This window comes from Lontra canadensis, unplaced genomic scaffold (assembly GCF_010015895.1).
Source record: "Lontra canadensis isolate GAN:19392208 unplaced genomic scaffold, GSC_riverotter_1.0 scaffold29, whole genome shotgun sequence".
Taxonomy (NCBI): Eukaryota; Metazoa; Chordata; class Mammalia; order Carnivora; family Mustelidae; genus Lontra; species Lontra canadensis.
Window position 1 is genome coordinate 5,535,257 of NW_022631023.1, and position 16,158 is coordinate 5,551,414.

General features: G+C 49.1%; 1 protein-coding gene across 1 annotated transcript in view; it reads right to left on the reverse strand.

The window, feature by feature from the left end:
* Positions 1 to 8,162, reverse strand: part of IGSF5 (immunoglobulin superfamily member 5) — a 28,447-nt gene extending 20,285 nt beyond the window's left edge. Inside the window, exons 1-2 of the mRNA XM_032865518.1 lie at positions 8,100 to 8,162; positions 4,777 to 4,855 (exon numbers count right to left, since the gene is read on the reverse strand). Coding sequence (XP_032721409.1) covers positions 4,777 to 4,834 — 58 coding nt within the window. The 5' untranslated portion in view covers positions 4,835 to 4,855; positions 8,100 to 8,162. The remainder of the gene's footprint in view (positions 1 to 4,776; positions 4,856 to 8,099) is intronic.
* Positions 8,163 to 16,158: the final 7,996 nt, after the last annotated feature.

Below are 16,158 nucleotides of genomic sequence, written 5' to 3' on the forward strand. Positions count from 1 at the left end.
GGAGTGACAACTCCTGACTGGTATTCCACATGGGGTACGCCAATGGCTCTCCAGCTCACGTGACCTCAGCCATAACCACCTGAGATGGAAAGCTCTACGCCAGAAGAGCTCAGGATATCTTCTGGGCACTAGGACCAAAGTTCTAATCATCTTAGAGGAGCCAACCGGCAGTGAAAGTTTTCAAGACCTTCCCATGTTTGTAATAAAAATTCAAAGTAAAACTTGCACAGCAAAGGATAGTCTTCTAAATCTCTGAATGCTCATGTTTTTACCACCTATTGTTTAACGACGAAGAAGTAAAGAGCAGCAATACCCAGGACTTGGATCACAGCGGTGAGCTGAGACCCAAACTCGGACCTTCTCTCTTTCCTCCTTTCCCTTCTGATCCCACTCAGGGTTTACAGCAAAAAGGACCCCTGGCAGACCATGCCCGGTGGTTTCTTCTCAGCCCTACCTGCTTCATCAGTAAGACAACAATGTGTTCCTCTGACTTTCTGGAGCTTTATGATTCTGGTGGGACCACCAGGCAGCCAGCCATATACACTGATTGCCCCCAAATCACTGCAGCCCCCCGTCCTTCCAACTTCATAAGGTCAACTTATTTTACAGGTTCTAAAAGAATCTCATTACAGCCCTACAGCTTCCTGGGGAGACACCACACCCCGGACAGGCATTAACATGTTAACACATCACCTGAGCGCCCAGGATGCACTGGCTGCTGCACAGACAGTGTCCCAGAGGCAAGCAGGACCAGGGGGAGAGGCAGCCAGGGTCAAGGTCAAGGAAGGGATCCTGTGGAGTCCAAAGAGACAGAACCGAGGGCAAATCAGAATTAACTAAAACGGTTGCTGTGTTTGGGTAAGCATGATGGCTATTCATTTTTTTTTTCTTTTTTTGGGGGGAGGGGTCTCTGGGTGTGATAGGAAATGAGAGATGGTAATATTCTAAAAGCAGCCTCTACTGGGTATCCTCCCTTATCCCTGGACAAGTGCCTCTGATCCAAGGATCCCTTTGATCTGGGATTTTAGAACAAGAAAAAAGCTTGAGGAGGGAAATCAGAATTGATTCCCCAGGGAAGCCACAGCCGCTTTGCCAACTCAGCTCTTTCCGCAAGCACTGAGCTGCACCTTAAGAAGAAGGACAAAAGAAAAGAAAGAGCCAAGTCTACACCCTGAGGAAAGACACACGCTCTCTCCACCCCCACAGTGTGACAACAGTGCTCTTCCCCTGCTCCTGATGCAGGTCACAAGAACTAAGTGGACAGAACCCAGGTTCGGATGTGGACAGAGCCCGGACGACGGAGACCCAGGCTTCCCTGCCAGGAGCTCGGTCCAAGCAGTCCCACTGAATTCGGGGACCCGTTCAGAACCATGACTCCCTCACAGCCTGGTGGGGGGTTGACAGCTTATTTCACTCCAAGCCAGCAGACTGCTGCGTGTGACCAAGACAACACGCAGGCCACATACCTTACTTCACAGGTGGGAGGTGAGGCAGAGGAAGGCCAAATGGAAACGCCTTGAGTTTGAGCCTGCCCTCTATATTAAACAGGAGGCACCCAGTCTTAAGCACTCCATTGCCCTGACAGTGTCACCCACAGTCTTGACTTCCCACCATGGGTAAACCCATCGTTAGGCCTGCCTCGTGACTCAGAAGCTGTATCCCGATAATGCGAGGTCCTGGAGCCGCCCTCCTCTGAGTCCTATCAGCTGTGGTGTGTGTCACCCTGCCCTGCGCAGAACAAATACGAGAAAATTGTAAACAAGACCTTCATCAAACACAAAACCGCCCTTTCCTTCTCCTCCCCCTTTCATTCTGTAGAGCAAATAGGCAAATTGGGGCAGAGCCACGGCAAAGATCAGGGTCCCCCTCCCAGACACTCCCCTGGCTGCCAACTGTGGTGGTCGCCCAACTCAGGAGTCGACCCACTTCCAGGATCCTTACTCACACTCACACTCTAATTTCCATCTTAGCATCCCAACACCTTGCTTCCTCCCCTGCTGAGGATCCTACTCCACCAGGCATCTCCACGAATGACGGGCTGCAGCCCGGACTGAAGTGCATCTCTTTGAGTCACTGCATCTTCCCATCTGCAAAATGGGAATCACTCCAACAGTAGCTCCTCTGCCTGCTTCCGTGCCTCCCACCAGCCCTCCATCACTTGATCCTAAACATGGATGATACCAACCTTCTGCAAAGGCTGTCTCTCAGCTCCCTGTGGGAGCAGCTGGCCATCTCCCTGGCAGGAGGTTAGACCCTATTCTCCCACTCTCCTCCAGCAGGCTCCTCACTGTACCTGAGGACCCCTCACTTTCCCCCTTCTCTTACTCGGCACTGGAAAGGAACCAAAAAGAAGACAATGAAAAGCAGAAGGGTCAAAGGGAAATGAAATGGATTTAGCAGCAGAAAAATGATTTGGTGTGACAGCTCCGAGAAAGAAAACGGGAGTCGGAACACATCAGGGATTGGGACAGTCAGAAGGAAACTGAGAAGTGAGGGAGGGGTCCTGAAACACCTGCAGAGTCCCTGTAACCACTGCTGTGCCACCAGCACCCAGAACTGTTATCTACATGACAAACAACCAGTGGGATCTTCTCCGCAAACCAGTGTGATCACGGACCCCTCCTCCACCTCCCACCTACATACTCACACTTTGTTTAAATATTTTAAACACATCCACTTTAAATAAACACCAGATAATCCTTACCATTATCATATCTTAAGACCTTACTTAGTCTCACATTAACTTCCTTCTGCCCCAAATTCCACACTCTGGCCACCAGACTATCCTAAATATATCAAACTCACCAAGTCTCTCTGGCCCCAGGGCCTTTGCACAGGCAGTGATCAGCCTGGCATACCAGTCTTGCTTACGCCTCAGCTCCCAGTCTAGTTGTCTCCTCCCCAGGGAAGGTTTCCCAGAATTTTAGGTTGAATTATCCTATAACAGGCTTTCAAATCATAGAAGCAATTATCACAATGGTGATTTTATATTGATTTTTCACCTAATGCCTGATTCCTCTGCTAGACTGTAAGGTCTTTGTTAGCAGGGACTATGCCTGGTTTTGCTCATCACCACATCCCAGTGCCTGCAACTAAATGGCACCTAACAGGCCCTCAGGGAATACTCACTGAGTAAATAAGTAAAGGTGTTGGATTCTAAATAACCCATTACACTGGGGCAAGGTAGAGAGGAGAGAGCTGGCAGGAACCCGTTGGATGCACAGGGAGGCCGCTCTCAGCTATTCAAAGCCAACTCTATAAATGAAAGTGTCTCTACTCCAAGACTTTCCAAGATGAAACATCCAAGGGGCTCAGGCTTTTGTGATGGACCCCATCTCCCAGGGAGCGTAGGAATTAGCCCATAACCCTCTCCCCTCCTGGAACAACCATCTCCACGCCTCAACCAGAGCCATTCCTTTGTCCAAAATAGAGCGTCGGGGAAAAATACCTCAGAAAACGGTAGACCCCATGGCATATCAGTTTCCTGCTGAGCTGCTAGAAGAGATCTTTGCTGCTGTGGCTGAAATAGCCACGGTAGAGCCTTGTCCCTAAAATGGGTGCTGAGTGTGGTCTACTAGCCCCAAGACAAGTCCTTAAGCTCCACACGAGCGGGGACAGTGTTCCCTCTCCACTCTACAAACAAATGTTTATCCAGCAGCTACTAAACACCTCTCACTGTGCACTGTAAGCCAGGAGTTTGCAAACATCTTGGTGCCCAAAAACATGTTAACACCACAGCCTGGTCCCCTGGGCTTAATGTCTCCACACACCCCAACCAAAACTCACAAAACAGTCCCTACTGCCCATAACACACTCCAATAGTCCCTATACTGTTTTATGTCTTTTCCGTTTTTCAATAAATATTGAATATTGGAGGAGGGGATATCAGAGTGTCTGAAAGGGGGCATTCGTGGGAGGCGCTTGATGTCACTGTTGATACACGAAGGTGTTCAGTTTGTGAAAAGTCATCAGACGGCACCTCTATGACTTGTGCACTTTTCTCTATGTTTATTATGCTTAAGTACAATGCCTTAAAGTCACCACATAAGGAATACAGCACGGATACCTTTGCAGTTTAAAACCTAGTTGAGAAGACAAGACAAACACACCTGAAGCAAAGAAATCTAGACAAGACATAATGAGAGAAAGCTGGGGGAGCCAACTCCAGTCGCCCTAAGGACCCATCAGTCTGCTCGCTCCTTCTCCTGCGAAGTGAAGTCAGATCACGAGGCCCTGGCCAGGGATAGCCTGGAGTCCATTCCAGCTAACACCCTGAGAGAGATCCAGGATGAGAAGCTGATGGGAGAAATGTCAGGCCTCACAGGCATCCACACGCCCCTCCCCCCGCCGCCCCATCAATAAACAGGAGCTGGGATTATCACCCTGAACACTGCCAGGTCAGGAGGGCTTCAGGGAGGAGGTGATGCCTGAATGGGGCCTTCCTTGAAGGCCAACTATAAATGGAAGAAGAAAAAACCAGGAAGAGGATGGGACATTTCAGTAAAAGCAATGAGTATGGGAAGGTACGGAAGGCAAAGGCCCACACCAGCGACAACCCAATGAACAGGACTATTGGGCCAAATGCCCATGAAGGACTTCTCCCACAGCTCAGTCAGCAGAGCTGGGAAATGGACCCAACCGAAGGGACCTCACTGTGGGAAGGGCCCAAGGCAGAAGCTTCTGGCAGTCACCTGTCCAGACTGCCTCTTCTGGGTTCCCTTCTGCCCACTTCAGCAGATGCCCATGAAAGTTCCACCAAGCTCGCAAGAGCCCTACCTGCCAGCCCAGCCAGGACAACCAGTGTGGTCGGGATGCCTTTCCAGCTGCTCTCCATCCCCACACGTTTTCTTCACCCCTGGAGAAACAAAGCAGGCAGGTCACAGTCTACCACTGATGAACATCTGCCATTCAGAGAACACAGAACCCCTCCTAGCTCATGGGTCCGTGGATGGGTTAGAGCTTCTCAGCATGGTCACAGCACCAGCCTCCCCCTTCCACCTGCTGGATCAGAAGCTCCAGGGGCAAGCCCAGAGATCTGTCTAAGCAATGCAACAAGGAGCCAGTTCTGGCATGTGCTCAAGTTTGAGAATCACTGTATTAATTGATCTTACTCCCAAGCCCATGTATAAATTACAAAATGCAGATGGTATACCATTACCGCGGGAGCCCTCACCAAGATGCAGGGGTGCGGGCTTACTGCTCTTCATTTCAATCATGGTGTTTTAATCACTGGGAAAAAGAAATCCTGCCCATGACAAGTTCACATTATCAAAAAGAGGCAACAAAATGGGGAAAAAAAAAACAGAACATAAGCTTATTAGAAGGTGCCAAAGCTATGAAGAAAAATAGAAGAGGAGAGTGTGTACACGTGACTGTGTGCATGGGGTGGGCTGGCTATGACCACAACTAGGGAAATTGGAGAAAGGCTCCTGAGAAGCTGCCCTATGAACAGTGAAGGAGGCGAGGTTGACAGCCCCGTGGGCATCTTCAGAGGAGCTTTCCAGGCAGTGGAGCAGCAGGTCAAAGGCCCTGGGGTGGGATAGTGCCTGGCATGTTTGAAAGGGCTCCAGGGCTGGGGCAGAGTGAGGAGCGAGGGAGAGGGTGAGAGGTCAGAGCTAAGGGAGGCCAGGATAGACTGAGTAAGTCCTTACTGGACCCTTGACAGCACAGGGAGATCCTGTCATGTACACCTCTTGGCCCTTCCTTTGAGTCCCTTATTCTTGGATAACCCTCTGCTCACCCTACACTCCCACATGTTATCTTGTGATTTTCCCCTTCTCCCCTGCAACTAGCCTATGTGATGAAGTCACCCGCTCCGTGAGGTCCCACTGGAGCATTTAAAGTAAATCACCCACTGAACAGGCCGGGAGCTGTCCGCAAAAACGACAGACCCTTAGCCTCAGAAAAGGGTCTTTTTCTTTCAAACATTCTTCAACACCACCATGTGGTACACAGCACCCTAACCGGGGAATGGTTTTCTGTGGCTTTGGCATGGACAGGGATTTCACGGCCCCATCAGCCAGTCGGGGAGAACCCAGGGGAGTCCAACCAAACCCTCCAAAATGTGGGGCGCTGGGTTCCGGGAGAAACACCTCCCCAACTGTGGGATTTTGTCATGAGCTGACACCTGTCCAGGGCTTCAGTTCCCTTTCTTCTGGTACAGACCAAAAGAGACAGACCCCACAGCAACACACAAGCAGAAATACAAGCAGGGAGACAGGGCACAGACTAAAACCCGCCACACCTCAGTCTGCAGAGCACACAGCATACAGGTTGCAGAAGACAACTGAGAGGTGGTTTGAAGCATGGCAAAGACACCCAGCCCTGTAACCCGCTTTCCCTCCTAGCGAGATCCTGGGTATTCACAACTCAGGAGGAGGAACATAGGCTATCTACCCCCTTTGTTTCTCCGATGTGTTGGGAAAGCAAAACTGAGCATGTGTGCTCAACTATAACCACTCGTGGGCGTAAGGTAAAATTCAAAGAATGTGTGCCACGGCCCCAGCGGCGGTGGACCCCGCCCCCTGCCCGGCGGGCCCCACCCCAGCAGTAACCCAAAACAGGCTTAGAGACCCGCACAAACACGCCTCAGCAGCAAGGTGCACGGACACCCAAGTGAAATCACAGCCTTCCCAGACCGATTCCAGATCCCTAATCATGAAGCGCCAAATAAATCATTTACTAATTGTCAAAGTTCGATGCGCACAACGCAGCAGGCCAGGCACCGCACTCCACTGCGGGTGTAGCCCAGAGTGCTGCACCCCAGCAGCAGCTGGAGGCGAAGCTGAACCATCACGTCATAGAAGCTTACACATGTCACCGAAAGCAATAAATGCCAAGGGCGCAGCTTGCGCTATTGAAACTGCGGTGGTAGCGTAAGGTCTACCGGGGATGCTGATAACCGAGATGAGCCAGGCTCCAGACTGCGGCCAGAGGGCTGCGCTTGCGGCAGGCTCCGTTCTGCCGCCGTCCTCTCGGGCCCTGGCTTCTCCGTAGGACCGGCACTTGGTTTCCACAGAGCCCAGCGGAACCCACAGGGCGGGCGGGTCAGGAGCTCCCGAGAGCTGCAGGACCTGTAGCAGGATTACCGCAGACGCTGATGCGCGCCCAGCTCCCTGTGAAGGGTGCGGGCCGTCAGGAAGCCGATTTCAAGTTTTAACTGAACTCAGACGTTTCGCTTTCATTAAATTAGGACCTACGGCAAGTAATTTGCAAGTTAATATCTCTAGGGAGAAGTGGAACAGATCCCTGAGTTGATCTCATTCCTTTTGTGATGGAGGATTGGAAGTGCCCCCTTCCAGGTGAGAAGCTGCAAAGCCTGCTTAAGATCTCACGCCTTATTAAACTGTATGGCACAGGCAGGGCTGAACCACCGACCAGTCCCTTACTGCCCAGAGAAGGCAAAAACAGAAGGCGTGGGCTCAGGGAGGGCAGTGCTGGACTTCACCATCTCAGGACGCCCCACACATAAGCCCTTCTTTCTGGGGCCCAGGAAGTAGCTTGAGATGGTAAAATCTGAAGGCACCTGCCGACGTTCTGTTCCAGGCAGAGGTATGAAGCCGAGACCCGACAGGAAGGACAAGGGCCCCTCAGGGTGAGTGAGAGTCAGCTGCCGCAAAATCCGTGCAAGGGGCGGCCTGCAGCCGTCTGGGCGTTCGCGAGACTGGGCACCGGCACAGCGGGGCGTCCGCTGGCCCTCAGGGACTTCAGAGCCCCTCTCCTTCCTTCCCACAAACGGCATTTGCAGGTGCCTGCGATGAACAGCGGAGCCGCCAGGATTTCCCAGCGCTGGAATCCTGACCTCCCAGATCGCGGCGTCTGCGCTTTCCCTGCGCGCGGAGCGCATTGCGCTGTGACAGGGGCTGCCGCTCCATGAGAAAGCCTCCTGAATTCCGAAACCCCCAGGGCAGCCCCCTCTTTTAATGTTTAACTCTGTGTCCCTTGGGCAACAACGAGTGTGTGTTTGCAGGCGGGACACTTTTCCTGGGACAGCAGCTAGAGGCCTGTGGCCGGGCGACCCGCCCCTCAGCCGAGACAGGTGCCAGGGGACCAGCCCGCTGGACAGACAGACGCCCGGCCGCTGGCTGGAGCTGCCTTACCTCGGGCAGGAAGGCCTCCTTCCTCTTCCGGGCTTCAGAAGAGGTTCTCCAATCCCCGGGGCACCTAGCCACGGTTCTGTCTCAGTCCACACAGACGCAGGAACACACCTGTGCGGCCTCCGGAGAATCCCGACCCACTTCACCTGTTAACAGGAAGTTCCCGGCGAAATGCTCTCCCACGTCACAGGCCAGGCTATAAACACAGAGGTGGCCTCTGCCTGCCACCCGCCTCTCGCTCCCGGAAGGTGAGCGCGCCCCAGAGTTGACATTTTTCCTGCTAATCATTAGCCAGCCCCAAACAGCAGCCTGGGCAGTGCGGTGGGACTGGACACGCCACGGCCGCCTCGCGGTCATGGCCGCGGGCCCTGGGCCTCCGACCCGCCTCCTCCTCTGGGCCGCTCTCGGTCCTGGTCCCGCAGCCCTGCCTGCGCCCTGTGGGCCTGGCCGGTGGTCACTCTTGCCCAGGCTGGGGGTCCTTCCCGCCCCAGGACACGGGCCTGGACAACCTTGCCGCCCTGTGGCGTCAGTGCAGGCCCGGGGCTGGCTGAGCCGGTTCCTTCTCTGGGCCTGTCACCTCCACCTCCGCAAGAACTGGTTCTTGGCTGAAAGGAAAGAAGCCCTGAGGGGGGAGCCTTCTGGAATGTGGCCACCCTGCCCCCTGCGGGAACAAAGGAACTTGGCTTCTCCGAGCACTGTGGAAACTTCTGGAAAAGACCACCACCTGGAATCCGCTGCATAGCCCAGTCCTGAACTGTTTGCTCTCTGCGGTTCTCTCTGAGCGTCTGGCTTGTCTCCCTCAATGCGTTTTCATATTGTCAGGGGACTCAGGGTCAAGGGCCTCTGAACAGAATAGACACCAACATGGGGGTCATGTACTCAGCGGAAGACACCGACACAAATAAGTCCAGGTGGGGAGGGGATGTTTCTCCCCAGTTGAACAGGATCAGAATACATTCCAAAAGATGCACGTTTGGCATGAAGATTATTTTAAGCTGAAAATATTTGACATTTAACCAACTTTTTTGAAAAGCCTTCTCAGAGCTTCCCTTTGCTGACTGAAAGCAGCCACTACTGGGAAATAAGGCTGCCATAAATTCCTCTTCAGGGTGGATCTACTCCCAGAAGGGAGAACACAAATAAAGCCTATTCCAGACCCCTTCTCCACAGGGAGCTTGTGACCCAGAATAAGATTGAAAGACCACTCTTACCTGTATAGATAAACATTATCACAAATTTTCCCATCTCCTGTCTCTTCTCCTGAAAATCTATTTGTCCTTCCAAAAAAAAATAATAATAATAAAAAGTGTGTAGGAGAGGGGGAAAAAATGTTCTTATATTCTCCTTGGTTTCGTGGCATGGGTTCTGAAAATTAAACTGACAAAAGACAGATTAACAAGAGAAAAACAAAAGAATAGTGAGAGTTTATTGATATAGACAGCCTGCATACAGACAGGGGAAACTCAGTGCTGAGTAACCCAAAGGAGTCTTCACAAGACAATACATCTGAAAAGAACTGACAGGACAAAGGAGAAGAAATGTAGGCTTCTACACATGGCAAACCATGGAAAGGTGAATGCCTGGGAGAGACTAAAAGGAAGAGGAGGTTGTGTAAGGTTTGTTTTGTAGATCCTGGTAAGAGTGTCCCATGGTTAAGATCACAGCTTTGCCCTTCTTCATACAGGAGAGGGGAGGGCACACTTTGTTTGGGGTCTCCTGTTCCTCAGTTATTTTCAGCTTACAATAATTCCAGTATATTCCAGCCCCCTGCAAGTGCCACAATTACATGCATACACAACGACAGTAACCCCCACTGAGAAGCATCACAACAGGCCGTCTTCCCCCCATCACCCCTCACCCCCCCCACCCCCTGCGCTGCTAACCCTGGGTACAGCCACCCAGAGTGGAAACCCAGTTTATAGGTCACTGGAAACACAGCTCTGAGGCGGTACAGCTCCAAGGGACTTGTTTTTTTTTGGGGGGGGGGTACTTTGGGAGGTTTGCATTATTTCTAAGTTTAAGCATAAAGACAGATTTACTAATATTTTTAGCCTATGCTATTTGAAAATCAAAAAATTCAAATTCACATAAAACATATTCACAAACTTGGGGTAAAGGCTCTAAAGAAAGCTTTGACAGGGGTTCCTGGGTGGCTCAGTCGGTTTAGCATCTGCCTTCTGCTTGGGTCATGATCCCAGGATCCTGGGATCGAGCCCGCATTGGGCTCCTTGCTCGGAGGAGAGCCTGCTTCTCCCTCTATCACTCCCCCTGCTCCTGTTCCTTCACTCACTGTGTCTCTCTCTGTCAAATAAGTAAATAAAATCTCAAAAAAAAAAAAAAGAAGAAGAAGAAGAAAAGCTTTGATAAAGGTGCTGGGGCTGGGAAGGGGTTTCCCTGGAGAAACAGAGTTTGAACTCAGGTGGCGGTGGGCACATTGGATCACTGGGTAGGAAGGCAGAGTTGGGGAGGACTGCCTCCTGGAGCAGAGGGAAGGGTGGCTTCCCTGCGACGGGTGGCCAGAGGCCCACAAGCCAAGCCAGAAGAAGTTGGAGAGCCTAAAGGGGCCTGAATGCAAAAGGGTGAGAGTTGGTGGGGGAAGAGGTCCTTCCTTGAGCCCAGAGGAGAAGCAGGGTCCAAACCAAAAGCTACAGTCAAGAATTGGGTTTTCATCTTCACATATAAAAAGGAATGTCATAAAAAGTGGTTAAAAAAAAAAAACCAAAAACTTTGAAATAAGCAAAGATCGTACTATGAAGGTGCACACTAGGGGTGTCTTTTCCAACACCAGCTTTATTTATTCTTCCAGGTTAACATGCTGATGAGGCAGTGTCGGGATTCCACACTCAGTGACATCTCCCCACGTGTTGACCTCGGCTTCTTACAGGTCACACAGAGCACAGCACGAGACGGGCCACACAACACATTGGGTAGACCAGGACGTAGAAGCCAACAATCCCCACACAACATCAGTCTGTGGTTGAGACAAGGTCTCGGTCCTGTTCAGGTCAGCTCCGGAGCTTACTGCTGCTTCTGTCCCAGGAGGGCAGGGTCTTGGTTCCTCTGGGAGATCAGTCAGGCAGAGCCCCGAACAGCAGCTGCCCTTTGAAGTGGTCAGGGTCTGAGGAGTCTGATGGTTTGCTGCAAGAGTCCTCCCTTTGTAAAGGGCTGTCAGTCCTGGGCTCTGCAGACCTCCCCTGCTTCTACTGGTTGTCGGTTCTGGGGCGTGGTCGGCCAGTGCTGCTCTAGGTAATATCTGGTCTTCCCTGCATGCCCTTGGCTCCTTATGTCATGTCTGACATGAGTGACTGCTTAACATAAGTGACTCCATCTTGCTGTCGACATGTGGTGACCTGGTGTAACAGGACCTGAGCTGTCTTTGAGCTAATGAAGACTTTAAATGTGAGACAGTTTGTGCAAAGTGGCCCACGAGGTGCCCAGAGAGCTGGTTAGACATTATGGCTGGGTGTGTCTGTGACGGGGTCTCTGTAAGATGTTAGCATTTGAATCAGGACACTGAATAAAGCAGATATCCCTCCCCAGTGTGAGTGGACTTCATCTCATCCACGAGGGCCTGAATAGTACAAAAGGGTGAAGACGGGTAAAATTTCTCTCCCTGCTTATTAGCTGGGACATCCATCTTCTCCTGCCCTTGGACCTTGGAGTGAGGGCTTCAGACTTGGACAGGAACCACAGCACCAGGTCTCCTCCAAAACTAGCATGAGTTAGTTTCTCATAATCCATACGTACCGTGCAGCAGCTCCCCAGCAGACTCTAAGCCCAGGGCAAGTGACAGTCCCACAAGACCAGAGAGTTGACTTGGAGACAGGAATCAAGATACAGGTTTCTTGGAGGAGCTTACATATAAGGAGTCCAGGAGCAGCTGAAGGGACAAAGCTTCTGCTGTTTTCATAAGTACCAAGTAGCCAGCAACTTCCTGTCATCTCTCCCTTCCTTGTATGGCCACCGTTCCAAAGACATCAAGGCCTACCATCCGGACACCCTTATTACAAAGGTGGTCATTCCATGTTGGTTGCCCCCAAAGTGCCTGACCTCGAACACTGAACAACACATCTCTCTTTCTTCCTTTCTTTCTTTCTTTCTTTCTTTCTCTTTCTTTCTTTCTCTCTTTCTTTCAAGATTTTATGTATTTGAGAGAGAGCGAGAGAGCACAAGCCAGGGGAGGTAAGGGGAGAGGGAGAAGCAGGCTCCCACTGAGCAGAGATCCCCAGGAGAGGTTCAATCCCAGGACCCTGGGATCATGATCTGAGCTGAAGGCAGAGACTTAACCGAGTAAGCCACCCAGGCGCCCCTTGAACAACATATTTTTCTACATTTCCTGCTTGATGGGAATCCAGTGGGAGGACAGGATCTGTATACTCTCAAGACAGTGATTAACAGGGATGTTTGGGGTGGGTTTGCACAAAGCAGGCACCAGCACATACCACACAACACACCTACTGGGTCTATTTCTAAAGAACCTGACTGATACAAAGCTGTAAGAAAGTGATAGTAATACCCATCTAGTACGCAGATACGCTAGTGAATTTGGTGAAGATGCAGCTGACCCTCGCTCTTTGGACATGGACCAGTTTTGCATCTATTCATAAATTTTCAACATTACAACAGCATGTGTGTGTGTGTTCTTTAAATTTCCTTTGAACCTGTTTCAATATCTTGCTGGTTGGTTCCCTCGTCAATTAGAGAGTTAAATAAAATCTCGGACACGTCTTCCTTTTAGATATGTATGAGAGCCACAGTCTTAAATCCCGTTAATAGGAGACCTTCGAGGAACTTAGGTGAACAAGTGGCATAATCCCTACAGAACTTTCTTAAAATACTAAAAGTAGTAGCTTGAATGATAGAAAAGTGCCTACATGTAGCCATTATTTTTCTTACAGAAAACAGTTTCATATGAGGCTCAAGCTAATATAAAGAATAAAATAAAGACCATCTATACTCCCAATATCACCGATGGGTGAGTATTATCCATTTTTAATGAATGGCTCCTATTAGTTCCCCTACTTAAAAAGTGAGACATATTCACTCTCAAAAAGAGTTAGAAAATGCAGGTAAACCAAAAGGAGAAAAATTAAAAACACCTTGCTTTTGTGTGTGTGTGTGTGTGTGTGTGTGTGTGTTAGTCACCATACAGTACACCATTAGTTTTTGACACAGTGTCCCAAGATTCTTGTTTATGCCCCACACCCGGGGCTCCATGCAATCGTGCCTCCTTTATACCCACCACCAGGCCAGCACGTCCCCCCACCCCCTCTCCTCTTGCTTTTAAGCGCACCACGCAGACAAGCACTGTCAACAGCACAGCGAGTATCTGCTAAAAAATGTTCATATGGATCCACTGTTTAATAGCCAGTTTTTATTTACTTAATATATAATAAACCTCTGTTCCCAGTCAGAAAATACAGGGTTTTGAGTGACTAAGCATAATGGCATCAGCGGAAGGCAGCATTGCTTACCAAAGCCAAGCCTATCCGGTTTTGCACGGTATGTGGGTGGTGAACCCCATTGCAGCTGGACCGGGGGTCTACCCCTAAAGATTTCCCTATGATCCATTCTGAACGATGCAACTGCTATTATGGAAACAGTAAAAAGGTCTATGGTTGCTGGGGAGGTGGGTGAATAAATAAGCAGAGAAAAGAGGATTTTTAGGACAGTGGAAGTACTCTGCCTGGTGCCATACCGGTGGGTGGATGTCATTACACATTTGGCAAAACCTGTATCATGTGCAACACCGAGAGTGAACGCTAAGGCCGACTGTGTACTTCGTGTGATTATGACGTGTTGCTACAGATGCATCAGTTGCAAAGAATGTACCACTCTGGCCTGGGACGCATCGGTGGAACAGACTATACATGTGTGGAGAGGACTCTTGGTACTGTCTGTTCAATTTTGCTGTGACCCCAAAACAGCCCTAAAAAAGAAAAGTCTATTTTTTAATGCATCTCTGCAAAAAAAGACATGCACATTGCAAGAAGTCTGAAATACTCTGGATTAGCAAAATCTCCCAAGATAGTTACAGTGGGGCGCCTGGGTGGCTCAGTGGGTTAGGCCGCTACCTTCAGCTCGGGTCATGATCTCAGGGTCCTGGGATCGAGTCCGCATCGGGCTCTCTGCTCAGCGGGGAGCCTGCTTCCCTCTCTCTCTCTCTCTGCCTGCCTCTTTGTCTACTTGTGATCTCTCTCTGTCAAATCAATAAATAAAATCTTAAAAAAAAAGATAGTTACAGTGGCCCCCAGCAGCTAATGTCCAATGCAATCAACACGGTCAGTTATTTTAATTTTTGACAACTTGGCAAATTTTGTTTAATTTGGTATTGTCTTCATTACAAAAGGACTGTGTTGTCAATGTAGAAAATGTGGAAAATTCAGGAAAAATAATAACAGTTCATTAAAGCAGAACCCAAAACCTTGCCTTCCAGAGAGACCCACTATGGAGTACTTGTTATAAAGCCTTCCAGTCTTGAATGTGTGTGTACGTGCGTCTGTATGTCTATGACTGTGTCTACGTGTGTACGACAAGTATAACTTATAACTTTTTATTGAAGTATTATATATCATCTTATATACAAAATCTGTTGTTTGTTTTTTACCTAACCCACTAAACTGGACTGAATAGTGTCTCCCCAAAATTCCTATCTGCCTAGAACTTCAGAATGTGTTCTTATTTGAAAATAGGGTCTGAGCAGATATAACTGGTTACATTAGGTGAGATCATATTGCATTACAGAGAGCCCTAATCCAATATGACTGGTGTCCTTATGAGAGGAGAGAAAGGTGGACCCAGACACACATACAGAAGAACGTTTGCGTGATGACACACAGAGGAGTGTACCACGTGACAACAGAGGTGGAGATGGGTGTGTTGTACCTACCAGAAATACCAAGGACTGTTGGTGACCCCCAGAAGCTATGAGAGACAAGGAAGGCATCTCCCCTAGAGCCATCAGAGGGAGTATGGCCAAGCCAGCACCTCCTTGTCAGACCTCCAGCCTCCAAAACAGAATAAATGTGTCTTATTTTGCGGTACTTTGTGACAGTAGCCCTAGGCAACTCATAAAAGCACTTAGCCAAATGGCCTAAGTGTCTTTCCATAAATGTGTGCCCTTACAAAACAATTTTAGGTGCCTAAAAAGTCTTGTCTGTGGATGTACCATCAGTTATTTAAAGAATTCTTTATTATTAAACATTAAGTTGCATCTACATTTCATCTACTAGAAATCTTTTACCTGAAGAATCACATTTTACTTTCATGTATTATATAGTAGAACGTGATTTTATAGCTTCTTAATTTAACGCTACATCATCAGCATTGTTCCCTATCATTAAAAACCATTCATGAGCACCATCTTAATGGTTTCATAATAACATTCTCTATTATGATACAGAATACAGCATCATTATAAGTGTATCGTAATGACAATAAGAATACCCATGTGGTTAGACCTCATGTGGCTTCCATCTTTTTAGTGTTGCAGATAACACCAGCATGCATGTATTTATATACAGAGTGGGGTTGGGGGAATACATTTGGTACCCTATCAACATTAGACTCTTTTCATTTAGGATCATGTGAAAACATTAGTCACTTTAAAATGACTGATAAAGTTATGAGAGTTTCCAGAACCATGCCAACTGAGGATCCCACATGCAGTTTCGAAGATGACTTGTTTCACCACACCCTCCACATCATGGGATGTGGTCATATTTGTGAGTGTGGTTAATTGAATAATAATAAACCTCTCTTGGTTCATTGGAATGCAAAGTTAATAAACCCCTCTTGTGACTAGGTATTTGCAAAATGCTGTCTGTCCCTTGCAGTCCTTGATTCATAAAATCCAGGAGGAAAGTTGGTAGAATAATGTGCCCTTCAAGTTGCAGGGCTGTTTTCTCTCCCTCGATGTAGAAATGTGCTAGTGTCTTTACCTTCTTTTTAATGTCATTCATACCATGGGAAAAACAATTAGCAATCGTGGCCCAGGGCCAAGAGCAGAAAATTCACCCTGTATTTGTAACACCCCAAAAGTTAGTGGCTGGAAACAAGGACA